The 23,400-nt window shown below is 41.4% G+C and overlaps 2 protein-coding genes across 7 annotated transcripts in view; one reads left to right on the forward strand and one right to left on the reverse strand.

The window, feature by feature from the left end:
* aig1 (androgen-induced 1 (H. sapiens)) overlaps positions 1–6,563 on the reverse strand; it is a 28,132-nt gene extending 21,569 nt beyond the window's left edge. For all 3 annotated transcript variants that reach the window (XR_009204683.1, XR_009204684.1, XM_058391206.1), the window contains exons 1-2: positions 6,334–6,563; positions 1,082–1,237 (exon numbers count right to left, since the gene is read on the reverse strand). Coding sequence is in view for 1 of the 3 variants with exons in the window: in XM_058391206.1 (XP_058247189.1) it covers positions 1,082–1,237; positions 6,334–6,474 (297 nt within the window). In the remaining 2 variants the exon portion in view is untranslated. The remainder of the gene's footprint in view (positions 1–1,081; positions 1,238–6,333) is intronic.
* Positions 6,564–16,226: 9,663 nt separating this feature from the next.
* hivep2a (HIVEP zinc finger 2a) overlaps positions 16,227–23,400 on the forward strand; it is a 55,871-nt gene continuing 48,697 nt past the window's right edge. For 2 of the 4 annotated variants that reach the window (XM_058392229.1, XM_058392233.1), the window contains exons 1-2: positions 16,227–16,752; positions 22,257–22,318. The gene's annotated coding sequence lies outside the window, so the exon portion shown is untranslated. Of the gene's footprint in view, positions 16,753–21,717; positions 22,108–22,256; positions 22,319–23,400 lie in introns of those variants that run through there. The other 2 variants (XM_058392231.1, XM_058392232.1) reach the window with 2 other exon arrangements.

The raw sequence follows: 23,400 nt of genomic DNA on the forward strand, positions 1-23,400 counted from the left end.
ATGATGTAAAACGCTGTGCCCTTCATAGAATGCCACTACTTGTCCACTGCCCAGACCTTCACCAAGCATTCTTTCCCTCAAGAGGTATAAGCTCTTGAGCATTGAGTTCTCTCATTCCTCTGTCCATTCTCAGCCCATGTTCTTCACTGAAGGCTCTATAAAGGCTCTTCAGATCACAGGATGTTGGATATTTACAGATCTGTTCTGCTCTCTGTGAGAAGATGAAGTGCACATGAAGCAAACTTTTCCCAGTTGCTTGTTCCATCAGTCACTGCCAGAAATATTAAAGCCAAAGACACTTAAGGCAGAAAACATTATAATCAAATGCAAAATCCCTGGTTTGGAGCTCGAACCATAGTGTCAGGTTGTTCCACTATCTGTCTCCTGGCAGTAAAGCTTTCAGAAATGTTGTTTTAAACATGGACCAGTGTTTTTATCGTTCTCTTGAGCATGCCTAACAACTCAGTGAATCACCCAAGTCATTACTGATAACATCATCATCAACATCTTAATGTCATTTTGATGGTTTGGACTCATCTGCTCCAGCAGGCAGGAGACATCTGTAATGTCACCACAGGGCTGTGTTTGAAGAATTGTGAAAGTGAGAGTGAACGTCTGTGGACACGTGCAACACCAATCACAATAAAGCTACAGACAACCAGAAGAGTGTTTTACTAAAAGGTGGCTCACAGCCACAGAATGACCTCATACTTGCCAGCACTCCTTGATATTGATGGTATGTGGGCATTGGAGAGACAGCTCTACCTTATTTTGAGAAAAATACCTTTTTTTCTGAATGGCCTTTTGCTCACAATATACACAAATATGTGAAAGGAATCACGCCACAGTAGTTCACAGAATTAACCCAAGCTCAGGTTTAAACCAGTGACCAGTGAACCAAGATCAGCTTTTATGACAACGCATATCATTTTCATAATAAACATTCACACATTCTGTTCCGGTGTAATTTAGCCATGCCCATCTCTACCACTAAATTATTTGAATAAGATTATTATGTAAAAGTAACATTGTGGCATTGACCAGAATATGAATGACACTAATAAATGCAAATGGTACTTACGACTCCTACAGGAAAGGCTAACACCGCCATCATCCAGTCCCGCAGACCGATCAGCTTCCGGAGCTGCCTCTCCTGCTCCACGCTGGCCGTGCCCTTCATCAACAGGCTAGAAAGATCTGTCAGGACGCACACTCCGAAGAACACAGCTTGGATGACCTGCAGAAATGGAGACAGAGAAAACAGCACCGAAATCAGTTCCATGGTGTTGAATGGCCCTTCACTGATCTGCTTATCTCTCAGGATGGAGATGTTCCATCCAGATGTGGACTCTTCATGCTTTAATGCTTGCTTAATAAATTTGAGAAAACTAGTTAATATGATATTTTACATTTATATTTCTGGTATTTGGTAGATGCCCTTATCCAGAGCGACTTATCTCATTTTTATACAACTGATCAATTGAGGGTTAAGGGCCTTTCTCAGGGGTCCAGCAGTGGAGCTTGGTGGACCTGGGTATCAAACTCACAACCTTCTGGTCAGTAGTCCAGGCACAGTTTGCAGGAAACAACATCGAAGCATTATTGAAGTAAAAACAACATAACACATATTTACAACTCATATTTCATTCTACTACAAAAGCAGTGCTGAAAATGTAAACATACACAGCAAGCGGAAGTGTACTGTTACTGCACACCTAAGATGCGTTATCAGATAATGATAAGCTACTGTCCTGATAGTGAAATCAGCACCAACAAAACGACGACAGCGTTCATTTTCAGAGCCAAGAACTTAAAAAAAGGCCCTTTCTTCTGATTAATCAACTCTTTTATTTTTTAGTCCTCAATATCTTTCCTCCTGGGAAGAAGGAAATAAAAAGTAAGTAGCTGAGATGAGGCGTATCCTGTCAGACTGCCACAGCTCTATTTCTGAGTCTAGCTCTAAGACAATAGTAATAACTGGACAATGTTTTATTTTCTGTTGGGATGTTGAGGCTGTGATTTTTTTAATTAAAACTTGGAATCTTTTATTTTTCAGCATCCAGGAAGCTACTAAAGTTGACTTTAGCATGACTTACTGAGCCTGATTAGGACAAGACTTACAGACCTAGACCTTGGAGAAGATATGAAGAAAATCAGTGTTTAAAGGGATTCAGGAAAGGATTGTGTTGTGATTCAGTGTTGTGTGGTGTTGATCTCACACACTTGAGTGATGAGCAGCAAGAAAAGTGAAGAAGATGCTCAGTGGCCTTGGTCTGTGACAGTAACAACACAGGATTCATCCCCAGTTTGCAGATGTTGAACAGATAATCCGAGAACATGCTCACCAGTACTCAAACCACACAGGAATTACTAATGAAAGATGACAGATGACTTGACAGATCCTCTAGAACAAGAAGAAGCCCACCACCAAGGCTCCAGACATCTAACTGCCTGTATAACTCCATGGGGATATGGTCTGTGAATGGAGAAGGTGTGAGTAAGTCCAGGACTGAGTGTGTACCTGTGTGTTATTAATGTGGGTATTGCTCAGAGTTTGTGTTGTAGAGAAAGACCAGATGATGTATAAAGGAGCTGAGATGCCAGAAAAATGTCTGTCTCTTAATGACACGCTGAAAAGTGCCCAGGATAAATAAAAAGAAAAAAGCAAGTTCGCTCTCCAAAGTCTTCCTCCTGGGTCATAATGTATCAACACACCTACATGGAAGAGATGCTGGAATCCCTGAAGGAGGCACGTTATAACTCAATATTGTCCAATGCTATGCAAAGATCCTTAATGATCATGTGAGAGAAGTTCACAAAGTCCTCCAGAGTCAGTAAGATATCTTCTGTTAAAGAATCAGGCTTCTATTGTACCTTCATTCAGGAATATAGTCAGGAGCTTCAGGAATCATATCCTGTGTCCTTTCTCTTCACATTACATCCAGATGCATCAGAACAAGATAGTAAGTGTTAGTAAGTTTAGGGATTATTCATACTGGGTTCAGTTTTTCATCGCAGGTTAGCGGTGAAAAACTGGATTGTCAGGTATGTGAAGATGTAGAAGCGCTATGTGTGAGAACAATAGATCTTACAGAAACACCTCAATCATGCTACAAGGTGATTAAACCCTGAATGTAAATCAGGAGAAGTGCAACAAGTCCTAACAGAGATCCGTATTTTTACTGCCTTGTACTCGCTCTGTAAAAAGTTTTAGTGAAGGAAGAGGAGTAGACAGGATAGGTTATTGCCAGGTTGCCAGATCTATAGTAAATGAAGTGAATTAAACGTAACACATGCCCACAAAATGGCAAAGTGTAAGTGTGGACAATCTGTCTACTATATACAAAAGCATGTCATGTGTAAGAGCAAAGCATCAATAAAGGGGTCACTCTAAAAATCCACTAGACTATAGCCTATAGCATAAATGATACACTGATCAGGCATACCATTGTGAGCAGTGAGAGGTGAGGTGAATAACACTGATGATCTCCTCATCATGGCACCTGTTAGTGGGTGGGATATATTAGGCAGCAAGTGAACGTTTTGTCCTCAAAGTTGATGTGTTAGAAGCAATGGACAAGCGTAAGGATTTGAGTGAGTTTGACAATGGCCAAACTGTGATGGCTAGACCACTGGATCTCCAAAACTGCAGCTCTTGTGGGGTGTTCCCGGTCTGCAGTGGTCAGTATAATCTCAGGATCCAGCATTATTCAGAAGAAGAAGAAGGCCTTTATGGCCTGGTTCTTCTCAAGACTGGTTTCTTCCTCATGTTGTTAGAGGAGCCCATTTTTTATGGAGCTAGATCTACATACAGATATTTAGTTTATAATAAAATGTGTCTTTTTGGTCTAAACTCCCTTCATCAACAGAAAGTATATTTCCACTTTTGCAGCTTCCTACATTACCCCCAGTGACTTATTAACTGCCCTCTGGTTTTGGTCATCAACAGAAATGATCTTCAAGCTACAGCATTCCATATTAATTCTGTCGTTCTAGATCAGTGATATATATATTTCCTCTCAAAAAATATATACAAATAATATATTTCATTTCAACATTTGCCAGGACACCAAACAGCCCTCAGTTTCAGCTTGTTGATGTCTCCTGACCTATGAGCCACATTTCATCTGTTTCCCCTGTGGTACTACACTGATCCCCAACCTGCGAGGGAAGCATCTGTAATGATTATGCCTCTCTAATGTGAAGTATCTATGACTCTACATGGGAGGACATCATAACAGGGATTCAAAAGCTAAGCCAAAATGTCTCTGGTAGCTGGCTGCAGTACACTTTTTAATCCTGTCCATTCCTGTGTTAGTGACCGTCAAAAGACCCAGACTTACATTTTAAGTGGTTAGCCATGAACCTGCAGACACTTTCCAACTCACACCTGTAGCTCTTAGTAGCATTAAAGCCCAGCAAACTTCATTAAAGATCTTTACAATTTTGCGCCAGAGATTTACAGAGTGGACAGATTTGACAGTTCTGTAGCAAATCCATGTCGTGTTCTGACGTAAACGGTTTAAACAGACCATCTGCTGAGAATTCTTTTCCTTTTCCTCTGGCATTTAGGCCATTTTACATATTTACCCATTCATTAATAATGCTGTACTTGCTGTGTTACGTTCCTCATGTGCCCATGTTAACCAAAAAACCTTCAAAAGCACACAATGGGAGAAAATGACAGCGTGTTGTTCACTCGTATATACAGTCTGGTAGTAAAACCCAAAATAATGACCAGGTTATTCTGACCGCGGCCTGGCTGCTGGTGCCAGACGGAGTGGTTTGAGAATTGGCTGAACTCCTGGGAATTTCATGGCTCTCATGGACAGCCTCTAAAGTTTACAAAGAACAGTGAAAAACAAACACGAAACAGCCGGTGAGCGAGAGCTCTGAGTGGAAACAACTCGGTAATGAAAGAAGACAAAAGACAACAGACCGACTCATTCTAGCTGACTGTAACTATTAAAAAAAAACACTTTTATGACATTTATGAGCAGATAAGCTTCTGTGAATACACAGACCATGTTAGCTAATTGATTGAAGCGTGAGTAGCATAATGCTACATGTAGCTACAATGCTAAAGCAAATTGTGGCATTTATTTACAGTGCAATGAACTATTGAGATTGCTCCGTTACTTTCAAACAATAACAGCCAAAGGCTAATCACTGACTCTCCATTAGCAGACTCTCCATTACTCTTTGATTAGCAAATAACCCCAAATAGACATTATGAATATCCTGAGACCTCTGGCCACAATTTTTTTAAATTCCAGATTTAAACAGTTTTTGAAGAGTTTATTACGTGTGTAACATAAGTGTTTTTTGAAACAATACTTTAAACATCACATAAGGAATAAAAGGATGCTGTTGTGATTGTTGTCATGAACTGCGAAAACTCCATTCAATCTAAAACAATGAGAATGTCATGAAGACGCTTTACTTGCTAAACAGTGATGTTGATAGTGACTGGATAATGTTTCGCTAACATTAGCCACGTGTGTTCAGATCAGATTGACCTGCACAAGTCAGTTCCTGTATTTTGAAGCATCTGACAACCTGGTGGTCAGTCTGAACCTGACCGGAGGTCATCTGCTTAATCTACAAAAAGTAAACACGCTGAAGTTAAATGTCTCTCTAAATGCTGTATCTATGACATTCATATCTCTAAAATTCTTTCTCTTTGAGTGTAAAATGACGAAAAGTGTTATTATAGATATTTATTACATCTCAAAATTCCGGCATTTAGACCAAATAAGCCGAATAAGCGTCTACTATTTTGTCCTAAGGGTGAAATCTGCTCGTAAGGTCTAAAAAATGAACTTAGTTTTCTACAAGCTGTATTAAAAAACCCGACTTTATTACAGCCTCACGTGCCATTTCTATTAAATTCATTCTATAAGTGAAAAAAAAGGTGTTTATGTGGAAAACATGAGTCACGAGCTTGTAGGACAAAACAGCAGGCGCGCCAGGCTAAGTTTACGCATGCGCAGACTGCTACCTGACACGACCTACATTTGTTCTTAATGCAAGAGTAAAGCCAACAGCCCTGATTTTTCTTTTTTAATTAAATCTTAGCGAATACTGAGTATTTTAGTGTAAACCCTCTCTTCGGAGGTTTATTCTGGTTGCTCTGTTAATCGGCAGAAATGAATGAGTCGTGATGCACTCTGATGCACAGCCCCAGGCCAGTTTACACCAGTCACACATACACACTGGGAATGCCTTTGTTTCTCTCCGGGGCTTGCCTGTTTTTTGTTGTTGTTGTTGTTTTTTTTGTCAGCCCTGCGTGTCGAATAAATAAACATTCGCTTGGTTTGGAGGAAGACTTACCAAATCTATGAACGTCAGAAACTTCCAGCTACCGCCGTAAGTCTGGTGCGCGGGCATGTCTATGGCTTTGTAATTGCAGATGATGGAGAAATACGACAGGAGTATGGCTACTCTGAGGATTTGGGAAGGAATGAGCGCCATGTTTAATTTCCCCGTTGTGGTGCACGCGCGCCGAGGATGCTGTTACCTACCGCTGTTGTGTCGGTAAGGAGGAAAAGATGCTGGATGAGGAGGAGGGAGGGGGGATACAGGATAGAGGAGGTTGCTATAGTAACAGCCGAAGCTGGGTTGCCGCGCGATATTTGCCGAGATTTGAGTGATGACGACAAAACTTCATTGTGTAGTGTACTCGGATGTGATTTGCAGATCCACAACAGTGATGACCCTAAACATTACTGCATGTGTATATCACACACCTGGGTTCTACTACTCACCTGACCTCTTATATGGTCAGTCCCTAATTTCATCATGTGTCAAGGACCTCACAGAGCAGCATAACACACCCAAAAGAAGACGCCATCCATCCTGTTATGTATTCGTGACATCACAGTACCCGAGTGTCACTGTGATTGACAGCAGCACAAGCTCCGCCCACACTGTAAACACAGCCAACAAACCCAACAACAATACATCTGATTTACTGCTGAACCGAGCCGAGGTCTGATTCTATCCAAGGGACGTATAATTACTGCTCTTCCTTCAGTCTAATTAGTGTTAATAATTTATCCTTTTGGGCATACATCACACTCTGTTCTATAGGTCCAGGCTTTAAGATGTTTAAAATGATTTGCTTCATTTGAATTGTTGAATGAATTAAAGGCATAAAAGTTAACATGTAGATTTGTTGTCGAATTTAAAGGATCAGCAGGAAGAAATGAGTATAAATAGGAGGACTTGGCTCTAGCCTCTCTTTAAAATGTCCATGCGATTCAGTAAAAGTGAACAGATCTGGAATAACATGTCCACCACCTCATAAAAACTACACCAAAAGCCTTATTAAGCACCTAGAGATTTTTTTAATTATAATTTTTATGTATTCATGTCTGAGTCTTACTGGATTGTGTAACTGGTCTATAAAGAATCAGAACAATCTCACACTGATATAAAATACACAATATGATGCTGCATATTTTTTGTTAGGTTGTGTAGGATTTTATGGATGTTGGTTATGTAGTGTGTTAATGGAATCAGAAATTGCTCTTTTTTTCACTCGTTCATTATTTAATGTTTAAATGCACTGGCTAATAATACAACAAACAAATTATCGAGCAAAAGAAATGAAACAGAATAAATAAATTAGTCAAGTGAAGTATTAAAAAAGCTATTTTTTGTGTTAGATACTCCTACAAGTACTCCCTGGTTTTAGTGGTCATTAAATATTATTATTATTTTTACGTATATATAAAGTTTTCCATCTGGTTATTTAAACATTATTATTATTATTATTATTATTATTATTATTATTATTAATAATAATAATAATAATAATAATAATAATAAATTGGGTTTTTTTTGTTTTTTGTTTTTAAGCACGGTTCTGGTTCATTATTACAGTAAGAATTCAGAATCTTTATTCATTAAGTTAAAAATAAATGCTCTATATTTTCGAGTGTGTGTGTGTGTGAAGCTGAACTACAGCTCGCAGTATAGTGGAGGTACAACTGCACACATGAAGATCATCAGGAGTTTAATGAACAGTCAGAAATAATGACAGTAAATGAGCTGGAATCCATCACACCATCCTGCCTCGAGGCAGTGCGCTCTGTCACCTCTTCCTCTTCCTGCAGATGAACGACTGCTAATGACCTGTGACCGGTCAAACTCCTCAATAAAATCATCCTAATGGAACTGTATCTAATACTGACAAGTCTTTAACAGATAAGAGCTGACATTCCATCAACCTGCAGAACATCAGGGATTTAGTGTATGTGCTGCGTCCAGTTAACTCACTGCTTTATACTGGGCAGGGTCATGGAGGTGTCCGAGCCAGGAAGGGTCACTCACACACACACACGCACACACACACACACACACACTCTCTCTCACACAGTCTCTCTCTCACACACACACAAACACACACCTACAGGGTCTCTCTCTCTCTCTCTGTCTCTCACATACACACACACACACAGCAGATTCTACATGCAGATTAATCAGTACAATATGTTTGGATGATGAGTGTGTGTGTGTGTGTGAGAAAGAGAGAGAGAGAGAGAGATGTTTCTTTCTCTGTTAGAGATGTGGATGAGAGATACTGGCCTTGACACAGCTCTCTCTCTCTGTATATAAAGGTTATGTTTATGTCTGAAGGATTAGATGAACTTCCTTCCTGTTTCCATCTGCTGAATGACACAAAAAAGCAGGTCACTGAAAAAATAAAAAAAAAATAAAAAAAAAAATAAAAAAAAAATAAATAATAATAATCAGAGTCATTAAGGCATCTCTCTGGAGGCTGATGTTCTTCCTCAAAGAGACGTCTGCACGGAGCTGGGAGCTCACGTCCAAACAAATAAACACTTCACTGACTGTTCAGGAAACCTGCATGACGAGATTGTGTGACGTTGAAGGATTTAAGGATCAAGATTAAATACGATACCAATCTGAATTCTGTAAACATGACAAATAGCCTAGGTGACAATCAAAACAAAACACTAGAGGATTTCAGCATCAGTGTGCAGCCGCTGGAGCTAACCGCTTCCAGATGTTTTACACTGTTAAGAAAGCGTGAGGAAAAAGACGGAGAGCTGGACGCCAGAATGCTAACTATTCCAGAGGGATGTTAAAGATTCAAAGATTCCAAAATTTTTTTGTTTAGCATGTATACTAAATATCAGGTAATTTAGCATCAGTCAGGCCTGGGGTAATTCTGTTTTATTGCCCTGTTGAAAAGTTCCTGGAGCAGATAAACTTCCTGTACCACTTTCACTATGTCCTCTGAGATATTGAGGTGTACTTTATGACCTAATCTAGAAGATGAAACATGAAGGTAAGTCACTGTGTAAGCTTTACAGTCACGGGGCGACCCAAGCCCTGCCTCATCACCCAGTCAACACACTGACCTTTGTCAAGTGAAACCTGTTCTTATGTAATTTCCTGGCAGCGAAACAAGAGGCGCTGGGATTCCAGAGAGTGACGTGGAGTGTATAGTTTAGGGCTTTACAATAGCGTGTTATTGAGGGCAGAGTAACAGCATAGAAAAACTGGGTGTGGAATAAGAGGGAATTTAATTCCAGTGAGTAATCGCCGAGAGCTTCGGCTGCTGAGGCTTTGGAACGTCTGAACAGGAAACACAGACACTACGGCCTAGGGCTGTGTGTGTGTGTGTGTGTGTGAGAGGCCAGGGAGGAGCTTACAGTTTCGGTGAGATCTCACACACCATTTTTTTACAATCAGGCATATCATTATGACCACAAACCTAATATTGTGTTGGTCGCTGCCAAAACAGCCCTGACCCGTCCTGCACTGTGTATTCTGACCCCTTTCTATCAGAACCAGTATTAACTTCTTCAGCAGTTTGACCAACATGGATCGGATCACATGGGCCAGCCTTCACTCCCCATGTACAATAATGAGACTTGACCGCCCATGATCCTGTTGCCGGTTCACTACTGGCACTCCGTGGACCACTTTTGATAGATACTGACCACTGCAGACCAGGAACAACCCACAAAAGCTGCAGTTTTAGACAAGAATTGTGAAATCCATAAAAGTCCTATAATTTTGGGAAAAAAACCTTCCTTATCCCACTTGTGCTCATGAGTGTGTATGAATACACACATAATAACAAGACTGACGAGTTCATTCTGTACGTTCATCTTATGTTCCTTTTATTAAATTATTAATTTATTTTTATTACATTATTATCCAGAGAGTCTTCATAAAAGAGCTTTGGAGTCTCTATTAAAAAAAATTCATTATTTAATGTATTATATTATATAGTTCTCTAGATCAGGGGCTAAAATAATGGAAAAAAAATTTTTTTGAGCAGTTAATTAAGAAGAATGGAAAATAAACAGAGCCGACACGCCCCCACTCGTTAAAGCTCGTCATTAAGAACAAATCATTCGACTTCGATGGAGATAAATGGATCGTTCTGTCTGCACCGAGACACAACACAACACCTCAGGTGAAGGAAGGTTTAGGTGAGAAGTGAGAGGATGTTTACACACCAGGATGATTTTTTTTTTGTTTGGTGATACACTAAACATAATATTAAAATATTTGTTTAACTGAGTCATGTGATTTAATTTACAGTGTAGAACTTTTTTTCTCACTTAATTTCTAATTTCTTTATTTTATTATAAACCTTTCCACTTCCTGTTACACTAAAACATACACTATATTGCCAAAAGTATTGGGACGTCTGCCTTTACATGCACATGAATGTAATATGGAGTTGTCCCACCCTTTGCAGCTAGAACAGCTTCAACTCTTCTGGGAAGGCTTTCCACAAGGTTTAGGAGTGTATTCATGGGAATTTTTGACCATTCCTCAAGAAGCACATTTGTGAGGTCAGGCACTGATGTTGGACGAGAAGGCCTGGATTACAGTCTCCGCTCTAATTCATCCCAAAGGCATTCTGTGGGGTTGAGGTCAGGACTCTGTGCAGGCCAGTCAAGTTCCTCCACACCAAACTCTCTCATCCATGTCTTTATGGACCTTGCTTTGTGTACTGGTGTGCAGTCATGTTGGAACAGGAAGGGGTCATCCCCAAACTGTTCCCACAAAGAGCATGAAATTGTCCAAAATGTCTTGGTATGAAGCTGAAGCATTAAGAGTTCCTTTCACTGGAACTAAGGGGCCGAGCCCAACCCCTGAAAAACAACACCTGAATTCAATGATTTGGAGGGGTGTCCCAAAACGTATGGAAATGTAGTGTTTTTACTGGAATAGAAATGAATTCAAATAACTTTATTTATAGTCATTTATTGTTTCTAGTCTCCGGACACTTAATTAAATTGATGGACGTCACTATGTGAGAATGAAAATTTTTGCTGGGTTTGACATTTTACAAATTTAAAATGAAACTGTAGTAAACATCATGCAGTGTGTGTGTGTGTGTGTGTGTGTGCGTGTGTGTGTGTGTTTAGCTGTGGGATTTTTTGCACGTGTTTGTGAGATCAGATACCAATATCCTGCTAATCACCGATCCAATGAGCTAGCCATGTTGACATGAAAACTGATCAGAAAGTAATTAAAGGTAGGGTTATTAAGCGGAATACTAGATAGACACAGCCATTTAAATGACTCACACTTTAAAGAATCAGTTTGGTTTGAAGTGATTTTTGGGAATTTGTCATAAAAACATGGACTGGATTTTACTTTCATGTGGAAGATGATCAGACCTTGTGTCTGTGACGTGAGTCTGACCTTCACACCACAAAACTGTCCTTCAAAACTAGAAAACTTTCCCTTTCCATGTTACTGAGATGTTCGGGTTAACCCCAGTGTGTGTGTGTGTGTGTGAGAGAGACAGAGACAGAAAGTGTAGAAATGTCATAAAGTGTGTTTCGGTGAGTTTTAGTCCCTATAAAGAGGTTGCAGAAGATCCATTTCTTCAGTCTGGGCTTGTCATTGACATCTTGCCAAAACTGAATTCCAGATAAATCTCTGTAGCTCCGCAGAAATGCTCTCATTAAAGACGAAGCTCTTCAGCCAAAATACTGCATGTATAAGACAAGAGCATGTGAAAAGTTTTATAATCTAAGCTACAGATGAATAATTGCACATGTAGGTCCCCTGACAGAGAGTCGCACTTCTTAGGAAATTCTCAGAATAGCAATCACACTACAAAACAGAAGAAGACAATCAGGGACGTGATAATAGATCACATCATCACTGTCTTTATATATTTATATGAACTGTTTAACTGATGATTAATTGTTTGGCTCGGTAGGAATATCCATCACACACCCCTGAGAAATGACTCCACCAGCAGCGGACGCATCAGCAACCGCAATCTGCACTGAGAGTTAGGGCAAGAAGATAAGAGACTCCAGAGACACAGGGACACGGAGGCACTGAGATACTGAGACACGGAGACACTGAAACGTCGAGACACAGGGACACTGAGATACGGAGACACTGAGACGTGGAGACACTGAGGCACAGAGACACAAAGACACTGAGGCACGGATACATTGAGACACTGAGACATGAAGACATGGAGACACAGAGACACAAAGACACAGACACTGAAGCATGGATACACAAAGACATGGAGACATTGAGATGCAGAGACACTGAGATACTGAGACACTGTGACACTGAGGCACTGATACACTGAGACACCAAGACACTGAGATACAGAGACACTGAGACCTGGAGACAATGAGACACGAAAATACAGAGACATCAAGACACGGAGAGAGAGTGAGAGAAAGACAGAGAGAGAGAGAGAGAGAGAGAGTGAGAGAAAGACAGAGAGAGAGAGAGAGAAAGATAGAGAAAGACAGAGAGAGAGAGAGAGAAAGACAGAGAGAGAGAGAGAGAGAGAGAGAGAGAGAGAGAAAGATAGAGAAAGACAGAGAGAGAGAGAGAGAGAGAGAGAGAGAGAAAGATAGAGAAAGACAGAGAGAGAGAGAGAGAGAGAGATTCCAGGTCATAGATAATTATTAGTAACACATGGCACTCTGGACCAGGTCATAGTCCACTTAACACCATCCACAGACATCGCAGTGTGACACACACACACACACACAGGAGACATTCTCACTCTGTTTAAAATACAGATATTATTAAATAATGATATTTTATTAAACTAACTGCTCATGGAGGTAAGTGAATCTGAAGCTCTGCCTCTAAATAACCGAAAACCCTTTTTTCTATCCAGCTTGTGATTCCTGTCAAATAAGAGCTTCATGATTCAATGTCAGTATTAAAGACCAGCCAAGCAAAAGTATTTGCTCTGTTTTGCATGTTTATCAGATCTGCATATAAAATGCCATTGAGACCAGGAGAACATGAGGAACTTGTAGAAGAGAACATGAGGAACATGAATAGGAGAACATGAGGAACATGTAGAGGAGAACATGAGGAACATGTAGAGGAGAACATGAGGAACATGAACAGGAGAAGATGAGGAACATGAATAGGAGAATATGAGGAACATGAAGAGGAGAAGATGAGGAACATGAATAGGAGAATATGAGGAACATGAAGAGGAGAAGATGAGGAACATGTAGAGGAGAACATGAGGAACATGAACAGGAGAACATGAGGAACATAAAAAAGAGAACATGAGGAACATGAATAGGAGAACATGAGGAACATGTAGAGGAGAACATGAGGAACATAAAAAAGAGAACATGAGGAACATGAACAGGAGAACATGAGGAACATAAAAAAGAGAACATGAGGAACATGAATAGGAGAATATGAGGAACATGAAAAGGAGAAGATGAGGAACATGAATAGGAGAAGATGAGGAACATGAAGAGGAGAAGATGAGGAACATGTAGAGGAGAAGATGAGGAACATGTAGAGGAGAAGATGAGGAACATGAACAGGACAAGATGAGGAACATGAACAGGAGAACATGAGGAACATGAATAGGAGAAGGTGAGGAACATGTAGAGGAGAAGATGAGGAACATGAAAAGGAGAAGATGAGGACATGAAAAAGAGAACATGAGGAACATGAAAAGGAGAAGATGAGGACCATGAAGAGAGAAGATGAGGAACATGAAGAGGACAAGATGAGGAACATGAAGAGGAGAAGATGAGGAACATGAAGAGGAGAAGAGGAGGAACATGTAGAGGAGAAGATGAGGAACATGAACAGGAGAAGATGAGGAACATGAAGAGGAGAAGATGAGGAACATGAAGAGGACAAGATGAGGAACATGAAGAAGAGAAGATGAGGAACATGAAGAGGAGAAGAGGAGGAACATGTAGAGGAGAAGATGAGGAACATGAACAGGAGAAGATGAGGAACATGTAGAGGAGAAGATGAGGAACATGAACAGGAGAAGATGAGGAACATGTAGAGGAGAAGATGAGGAACATGAATAGGAGAACATGAGGAACATGAAGAGGAGAAGATGAGGAACATGTAGAGGAGAAGATGAGGAACATGAATAGGAGAACATGAGGAACATGAAGAGGAGAAGATGAGGAACATGAAGAGGAGAAGATGAGGAACATGAACAGGACAAGATGAGGAACATGAAGAGGAGAAGATGAGGAACATGAAGAGGAGAAGATGAGGAACATGAACAGGACAAGATGAGGAACATGAACAGGACAATATGAGGAACATGAAGAGGAGAAGATGAGGAACATGAAGAGGAGAAGATGAGGAACATGAACAGGACAATATGAGGAACATGAAGAGGAGAAGATGAGGAACATGAACAGGACAAGATGAGGAACATGAACAGGACAAGATGAGGAACATGAAGAGGAGAAGATGAAGAACATGAAGAGGAGGAACATGTAGAGGAGAAGATGAGGAACATGAACAGGAGAAGATGAGGAACATGTAGAGGAGAAGATGAGGAACATGAATAGGAGAACATGAGGAACATGAAGAGGAGAAGATGAGGAACATGAAGAGGAGGAACATGTAGAGGAGAAGATGAGGAACATGAATAGGAGAACATGAGGAACATGAAGAGGAGAAGATGAGGAACATGAAGAGGAGAAGATAAGGAACATGAATAGGAGAACATGAGGAACATGTAGAGGAGAAGATGAGGAACATGAATAGGAGAACATGAGGAACATGAAGAGGAGAAGATGAGGAACATGAAGAGGAGAAGATGAGGAACATGAAGAGGAGAAGATGAGGAACATGAAGAGGAGAAGATGAGGAACATGAAGAGGAGAACATGAGGAACATGTAGAGGAGAAGATGAGGAACATGAATAGGAGAACATGAGGAACATGTAGAGGAGAAGATGAGGAACATGAATAGGAGAACATGAGGAACATGAAGAGGAGAAGATGAGGAACATGAAGAGAAGATGAGGAACATGAAGAGGAGAAGATAAGGAACATGAAGAGGAGGAGACACACAACAGGCTTTTAAAGGAAGAAAAGGTTGTGCTGCTTTCAGCTGCTACCATCTCAAACATCTCCAACATCTGAAGCTCAGTCATTCACATTGCTGTGGAGGAACTCACTGGAGAACTTCCTAGCAGGAACTGGTGTTCTGGTGGAGTTCACATCATGAGCACTTCAGAAACTTTATTATGTTTTGAGGACATTCAGATGTGGACTCATTTCACTGTGTCTGAGGTTATTAACCTTCATGTGACATATAGCATATGGTTGAAGAATTTTATTCAAATGACATTCCGATTATTTGTTTAAAAAAACAAATCTTGCAGACTGAAGACTTTCTCTTAAAACCTTACATTTATTTACATCTAAATGTTTATACACTGGAGAATCTGCCCAAGCCAAAGGTCCTGAGGAGGTTCTGCTCCGGCTTCATCCACGGTCAGGACGCTGAGTTATTTCACTGCACACATTAATATAACTTACACGATATAGAACTTTATATAAAAGTGTATTAACTCTGTCAGGAACAGGATCGATTGTTTTACTGATTTATTTGTAAATTTGGATTGTTTTTAAGTTTTAAGATTGTTTTATTACTTCATTAAGAAATAATAATCTAAAAAAATTTCATCATAACAGCAAACTTTTTCTTCTGATTAAAGTGCGTACTCTGGGGGATTTACATTTGCACTGGGGGTTTATTTGTACGTCATAAGCGCAGAACTCATGTTTAGTAAAGTCTGACGTTTTTGCGCATGCGCGGTTTCAGATCGGGCATTGTCTACCCGATGTTCGTCCCCATGCGAACCAAAGAGCGGCGCCGCTCGGGCACGTGAGGCGGATCGGGTAACCGCTCCACGGGGCCGGTTTCGCTCTCTTTGCACTCTTGGTACGGACGCGCGCGCGCTGGGGGATCCGATGACGTCACGGGCCAAACACACACAAACACACACACGCTCACGCACATACACGACTGACGCACGCGCGCTCGCAGCTTCACGCCGTAGCTTTTATATTCTCCTGCGCTCGCGCTCTCCCTCCCTCTCTCTTTTCTGTAGCCGTTTTTTTCTATTCTGGGAAGCGGTGCTAGGAATAACCCAGTCTATTCCCCCACTCTATCCAGGCTCCTTCTCTGGCCTCGAGCAGGAAGCAAAAAAAAAAAACAACAACAAAACTCCCGACACGAACCGGACTGTTTACCCTCAACACACGTTAACGTTCCTGGAACGGCAGCGCGAGACGTCTTTATGTGCATCACCTGTCCGACTTTCCACTCGCGTTTTCATCAACCCGAGACTCTGTCACTCTTCACATCTGTCCCACCGGGGTAAGGAAGGGCTAACAGCTCGGACTGACATTCCTCGGGATGTTGCGGACGTTCTGGGACGCTCCATAAAAGAAAATCCTGATCACGGTAAGAGCACGAGCTCCTATACACTCTTCCTGAGCTCGCGCTGCTAGAGCGTTTTTACTTCTTCCTCAGCGCATTACTCTTCCAATGAGTTTTAAGCGCTTAATGCTTATTGGAATAATCCATCTTTTGGGGAATACCCACTTGCTTGTGAGCTGATAGCGGGAATGCTGCGTAATATCCCGAGGAATTTGCACGGGCAGGGAGCGGCTGAGTTCACTGGGTAGCGCGTGCGCTCGGTTAGGAATAATGTCATTATAATCTTTTATTTGTTTACTTATAAACATATATATGTGTGTGTGTACTTATAAAGGTGTTGTGAACTACACTGTGTACACAGATTGTCCGTCAGGTGTGTGTGTGTGTGTGTGTGTGCGTGCCTGGGTTGAAGTGGGTGGGACGCTGGCTCGTTCCGGGAATGTTCCATGACGTGTTCTCCGTCAGTGTGCTGGGGGACACTCTAGGGGGACTCTACTAGTGCAGCTGTCGTTGCCACCCGACTCTACTCAAGTTCATTACACTCCTGACAGAGCGGTGTGTTTGGTGTTTTCAAGCTGAAAGCTTGAAAACACCTTCCGAGTGAGGCGTCTATATTTTGCAAATGAATTCTAATCTAATTAAAGTCCTGTTTTGCTAGGAAGATTTTAATAAAGTGTTTAATTTTGCGCTTTGTCATTTTAAACCTTAATGTTAGAGTAAGACATCAGCATTGTTCTTGCATTTGTAACTATTACAAACATCTATAACTATGTATAACGAATGTATTGCATTTATAACTAGCTCCAAACATCTATAACCATTTATAACACATTTATTGCATTTATAACTAGCTCCAAATACCTCTAACTATTTATAACAAATTTATTGCATTTATAACTAGCTCCAAACATCTGTACTTATTTATAACTAATTTATTGCATTTAAAACTAGCTCCAAACATTTCTAACTGTTTATAACTAATTTATTACATTTATAGCGAGCTCCAAACATCTATAAATGTTTATAACTAATTTATTACATTTATAACTAGCTCCAAACATCTTCACACACATTCTGCAGCGACCACTTAGAGATCTGTGATGTGTTGTGGATGTAGGATGTGTGAACTTACACTGCATTCATCTAAAGACAAACGATTACTCAAATGAAAACTCTCAGTTTGAACATTTCATTATAAAATTATCTTTAATACAGAAGCAGGCAGGCTTTAAAAGACATGGCGGTGTTTATCCGTGGGTTTTTCTGTTCTGTGCCAAAAGGAATAAAAGAATAAAGAATATCATAACCCACTAACTAGCCAAATAAAGCAACGCTTGTTAAAATCATGAACTACATCTGTCAAGTTTTTTAAACATTTCTTTGAGTCATTATTGTGTCAGATAATTGCTGTAGATTTGTCAGCTTCACCATCATGAATCTCTCGTTCCGCCACATGCCAACCTTGGATTCAGATCTTCAGAAGCCTCGCAGCTCACTGTGTCATGTTCACTGAACCGGTTTATCATGCTGGAAGTGAGAGAGTCAGGAACAGTGCTCAGATACACTGCAACATTCAAATAGCAGCGATATAGATATCTATAAAGGATCTGATGTGTTTCAAGCCAACATTCCATACACCATTACACCACCACCAACAACACCAACAACTGACCCTTGTGGACGCAGGTCAGGTCCGTGTATCTATTCCTCAGAAATCTTCACCTGTGTGATTCTTTTTGGAGAGTTGAACTTAAGTGGAGTGATAAAAGGTGAAGGAACGTCCTGTGGATTTCAGAAGGGTGTTGGTGATGGAAATTCCCAAACCTTCTCCGAATTCACCTACATGCAGTTTAGATACAGCAAAAAGTTCAGCGCAGTCCTCAGACATGGAGGCAGGTGGTAGTGAAAGCAGTGGACGCTCCATGATGTAAAAGCTGTAATCAATACGTGACATTCATTCCACGGGGTTCCTTCTCCTCACGTTTCCTCCATTCATGGCTCCCATAACGGCGACTGCATGTGGAACATCTGGAACTGTTGCATGGAAGAGTGCTACCGGATCATGTCATTCTCTTGACAAGCAGGTTTCAGGAAGTTTGAACATACATTACTGCACAGTGAAGGTCTTTCTTCATATATCTCAGCTTTGGAAGTTGTGGTCAGAGCAAAGGTTCAACCATGATGCAGCATACCTGGAGCAGAGAGAGTTAAGGGTTTTGCTCAGGCACCCAGCTGCACCAGCTTGGGATTGACCATCATTTTCTGATCATCAGCTCAGAGCCTAAACCACTTGAGCTACCACTAGATGATGGAGAAAGGTTCCTCAGAAAGGGAAGCTGTCTCAGGGTTGAGTTTTATTAATGAGATGATAAATGAGAAGCAATAGAATTGTTCTAGCAATGATGTGTTCAGTGGTCAGTGCCTCAGACTCTCCACGGAAGTGATACATCTGCGATGTTCTTAGAAAAGCCATAACTTTGAAAGTAAATGCACGTTAAAAGAATATTGTTAGAAATATCGCTCTGTACTACAAAGACAAATTTCTATGCCAATATTTAGCTCAAGGTCATCATGGTTCAAGCTCCAACAATAGGCTACTGTAGTCCTTTACACTTTTCTAACACCCAGTGTAAATTTCCCATAAACCAGTTAGCATTGTGTCTCAACCAGTTAGCATTGTGTCTCAACCAGTTAGCATTGTGTTTCAACCAGTTAGCGTTGTGTTTCAACCAGTTAGCATTGCGTCTCAACCAGTTAGCATTGTGTTTCAACCAGTTAGCATTGTGTCTCAACCTGTGTCTATTCTAGACTCTTACTCATAGATGTTCATGATTAGTAAATATATTTGAGCGTAAGATCGAGCAGTATTCTAGTCCATGACAACAGTCAGGACGACAGCGGAGAGTTTGAATGAGTATCAGAGCGCGTGGAACGTCGTTCCGAGTTCGTACGGAAACCTGACAGACGGGGATATTCCGGATCTGATGTGAACATCTGACGTGATGTGAACAATGGTGTTTATGTCGCCAACGTCATGCGTCCATTATAAACCAGTCGTCTCCACCTCACATCGGACTGTGACACGCATTTTTGTGTATAATTTATTTTAAATGGTTCTAAATGACAGCTGAAATAGACAGAGTGTTCCTCCTGATGTTCTGAAAAGGTGTGTCAGGAAATGCAAGTTCACCTTTTATTCATTAGAAGGATTAATGCTTTAAGCTTTTAGTCGCTTATTTTACTAAATGTTCAGATGTTACAGCAGTTCTGAAAGGCTTCAGGTTGCAGAAAACTTCTCCATAGCTGTGAGAAGAGAAGGACGTTTTCACAGTAGTCAGTAGGATGGACATATTTCCCCGCAGGAGGAACCTCATTTCCACGGCCTGTACTCATGACCTTATTCTCTCCGTCACTACCCACAGCGTGTGACCAGGTTTATCAGGAACTAGAGAAGATTGTCCCAGCTTCTGCTTCAGCACTACAGAGCACTAGAGTGACCTTAACACTGCAGTTACTGACCAGATCTCACACATCAACCAGTGCAAGGTCCTAGCTCCTCTCCTGAAGGGAACATCCTTTTCTAATTTGGGAGAAAACTGTGGCCTTGGACGTGGAGGTACTGAAACCCCCCCACCCCGTGATGACCAGCTGTCCAGTCTTTTGCTGCATCTTGATATCCTGTCCATTAACACCACAAACAGGACTGGACACAAACACACACAGTTAATGAGTCAACCTTATAAACTCTCTCTCTCTCTCTCTCTCTCTCTCACAAACTCTCTCTCTCTCTCTCTCTCTCTCTCTCTCTCACTGTCTTTCTCTCTCACTCTCTCAGAAGAGTTGAAGCTGTTATAGCTGCAAAGGGTGGGACAACTCCATATTACATTCATGTGCATGTAAAGGCAGACATCCCAAAACTTTTGGCAGTATAGTGTATTAGTTCATTACACTGATGGAGGTGTAAAAGAGCAGATTTTGGTGGAGTTGCAGGACAGCAGTAATGACGACATCACCTCAAACTGAATGATTATTCTATATGCTGTATGCTACTATCTAGTACCAAAAAAATTCTCAGTAGCACCTCCACTGTAATCAGATGGTCAGTGGATGTGACACCAGGTCATTATTCTTGGTCATTGAGTTCATGGGGTCAGTGCCTCAGATAGACATGGAGTGTAGATGAGTGAGGAACCCTGTTAGATATGTCATCGTCGATCCTCATCATCGCAGCATGCTCCACGAGGCGTTTGCAGATTGACAGCCTGCTAGCGACACCTCACACGTTTGCATCGTGCCTCGCTGCACTTGCTGCTTGCTGACTTTTTTGCACCAAGCTTTTGTCACTTTTTTAGACGGACGATTTTGTGTACCTCATCCTCTCCACAGCAACGGCGTCGCACAACACCAGCACCCGAGCGCACCGTGCTGCACCAGTTGTGGTTAAGTCTGCTAGACTGTGTGGTGCTTCTTCAGATCGGGAAGGTGGATGGAAGGTGTAGCTTAAGCGCAGAGGTGCAGAATGTACTGTAAACGCCGGTGGATTTCAATTCCATTGTGCATCGTAGTATGAAGAGCGGTAATTTTGTTGAAAAGATGTTTATCACTCGAATAAAAACAAGCATCTGACTGATCTAGTGCTGCATGTGTAACGTACTTCAGGATGGAATAAATATGTATAGATGATGCTGGAGCTGTAGAGGAGCTTGTATTCTCTGATCCTGAAGCACGGTTTCTTCTGACACCTCGACAATACAAACGCTACCTATGACATCCTTGCTCACCTCATCTGCACCACAGGAAACACTCGCGGCCTCCCCTTCTTCCTGCTTTGAAAATGAGGTAGTCGTTCTCTTGTTACCTGACTCTCTCTCTCTATCTCTCTCTCTCCCTTCCTTTTTTTCACTTTCTGTAGCCGCAACCAGCTGAAACCTACTTCAGCGCTCCATTATTGCTGGATCCGAGCCCACATCTCCTCTAGGGCTCGTACCGAAAAAGAAAAGAAAAAAAAAACACGATTTTTTTTTTCTTCTTCCTCTTGTGCTGCTGCTTCTTCTTCCTTCGAGCAAACAAGAAAGTGAGACAGACAGACAGAGCTGATAGGGATGGAGGGATTCGTTAAGTAGCTGGAAATATCTTCATTCAGCGGTCAGGACCAGACGTGTGCTTGTACTTTGCCAGACGTTGCGTACTTTGACACTCGGTTTGGATTCTCCTTATTTCCTTCCTGGAGACCATTAGGAGGAAGAGGACGGGGTTATTAGGTGTCAGGAGAAAGAGAAAGTGAAGCAGGAAGTGAAGGAGGAGGCTGACTTGTTGATGTGGAGGAGACGAGTGTGAAGCAGATCAGGGACCGAGCACTGAGTTGAGGAGAGTTTTGGGGTACGGATGTGCAACAGATTGTGGAGAAACGTCTCCGCTTAGAGACGATCAGGTTCATGTGTGTATATCTATGTAGATGTGTGTGTGTGTGTGTGTGTGTGTGTGTTTATTTGTTTAACACTCCCTTTCCCAATCTCTCTTGGAAACAGGGTGTGTTAGGAGCGTGTTTGCCTGGATAAACTCGCGAGACAACTCAGAGAAGAAGTCAAAGGTAATGTCTGACTTTTCTATAAATATAAAGCTGCTTTTCATCTTTTCATCACCGAGTTTCAGACAAACACAACATTGTCACATGTTAGCACTGGTAAGGATGAGGTGTATAAATGGCACGGTTGTTGGTCCGTTGGTTCTTCTAAAAGAAAAGCTGATGCGATTAAAGTGACGTAAAATCGGACGAAGAGTCGTATGACGCCGCCTCAGCTTGGCGTAATTAATAAGCAGTAACATTTCTTAGTAATAGTGATTAATATCATGAATAACGCTGAGCCGAAGAAGCACTTCCTGTTAGTGACACGCTGACCGCTCGGACGAGCTGTGTCGTAAACGCTTTACCCAGAAAAGAGAACGAGGCTCATACAGAGAAGCAAGAAAATCAAGCAGAAAATCGTTTCCCAAATTACAGTGCTTTCTTTTTGTAAAGACGACACGAATCAGGAGTGATGGAGTATGACGGCGTAGGTCACTAGCGTGGTTTCGGATGCCGTGGTGTGTGACGCTTACTCAGACTTTTGAGTCTTCAGAGTCTCAGTGTCAGTGGCTGATGTTTGAGTGTTATGGAGAAGCATGCGATCACAGCCCAGGCCATGGCTTTTTGAATACGGGTTGCAGTGTAGCCACATACAGAAATAGACATGCAAAATGCTGATTGCTATCAGGGCCTTAGGCTTAGAGTGGCTCCGTATTCACACAGCTGCAAGAGACTCATCACTGCATGGAAACCAGATACAGATGAAGTGTGTTTTACTGTTTTGTGTGTGTGTGTGTGAGAGAGAGAGCGAGAGAGAGCAGGTTGTTGTGATATATATTTCTGCTAGTTTGTCTGCATGTTAGCATGCATGTAAGCGTAGCAACGCTGCACTAGCACAGACCTAGCATGCTGGCCACAGGAAAACGCTAACAGTTACACCAACATTCAGCTTTTTCCACTTTGCTTTCCATTTATTCACTACAGTTATGTCAGTCAGCAAACATTAGCATATCACACTGAATCTTAGCATTGCTCATCAGAACAAATACGGAAACTTATTGGGTTTTTTTTGTGGACAAGTAATACATTTATGAGCTAGCGTGCCG

This window comes from Hemibagrus wyckioides, linkage group LG06 (assembly GCF_019097595.1).
Source record: "Hemibagrus wyckioides isolate EC202008001 linkage group LG06, SWU_Hwy_1.0, whole genome shotgun sequence".
In the NCBI taxonomy this organism is placed as follows: domain Eukaryota; kingdom Metazoa; phylum Chordata; class Actinopteri; order Siluriformes; family Bagridae; genus Hemibagrus; species Hemibagrus wyckioides.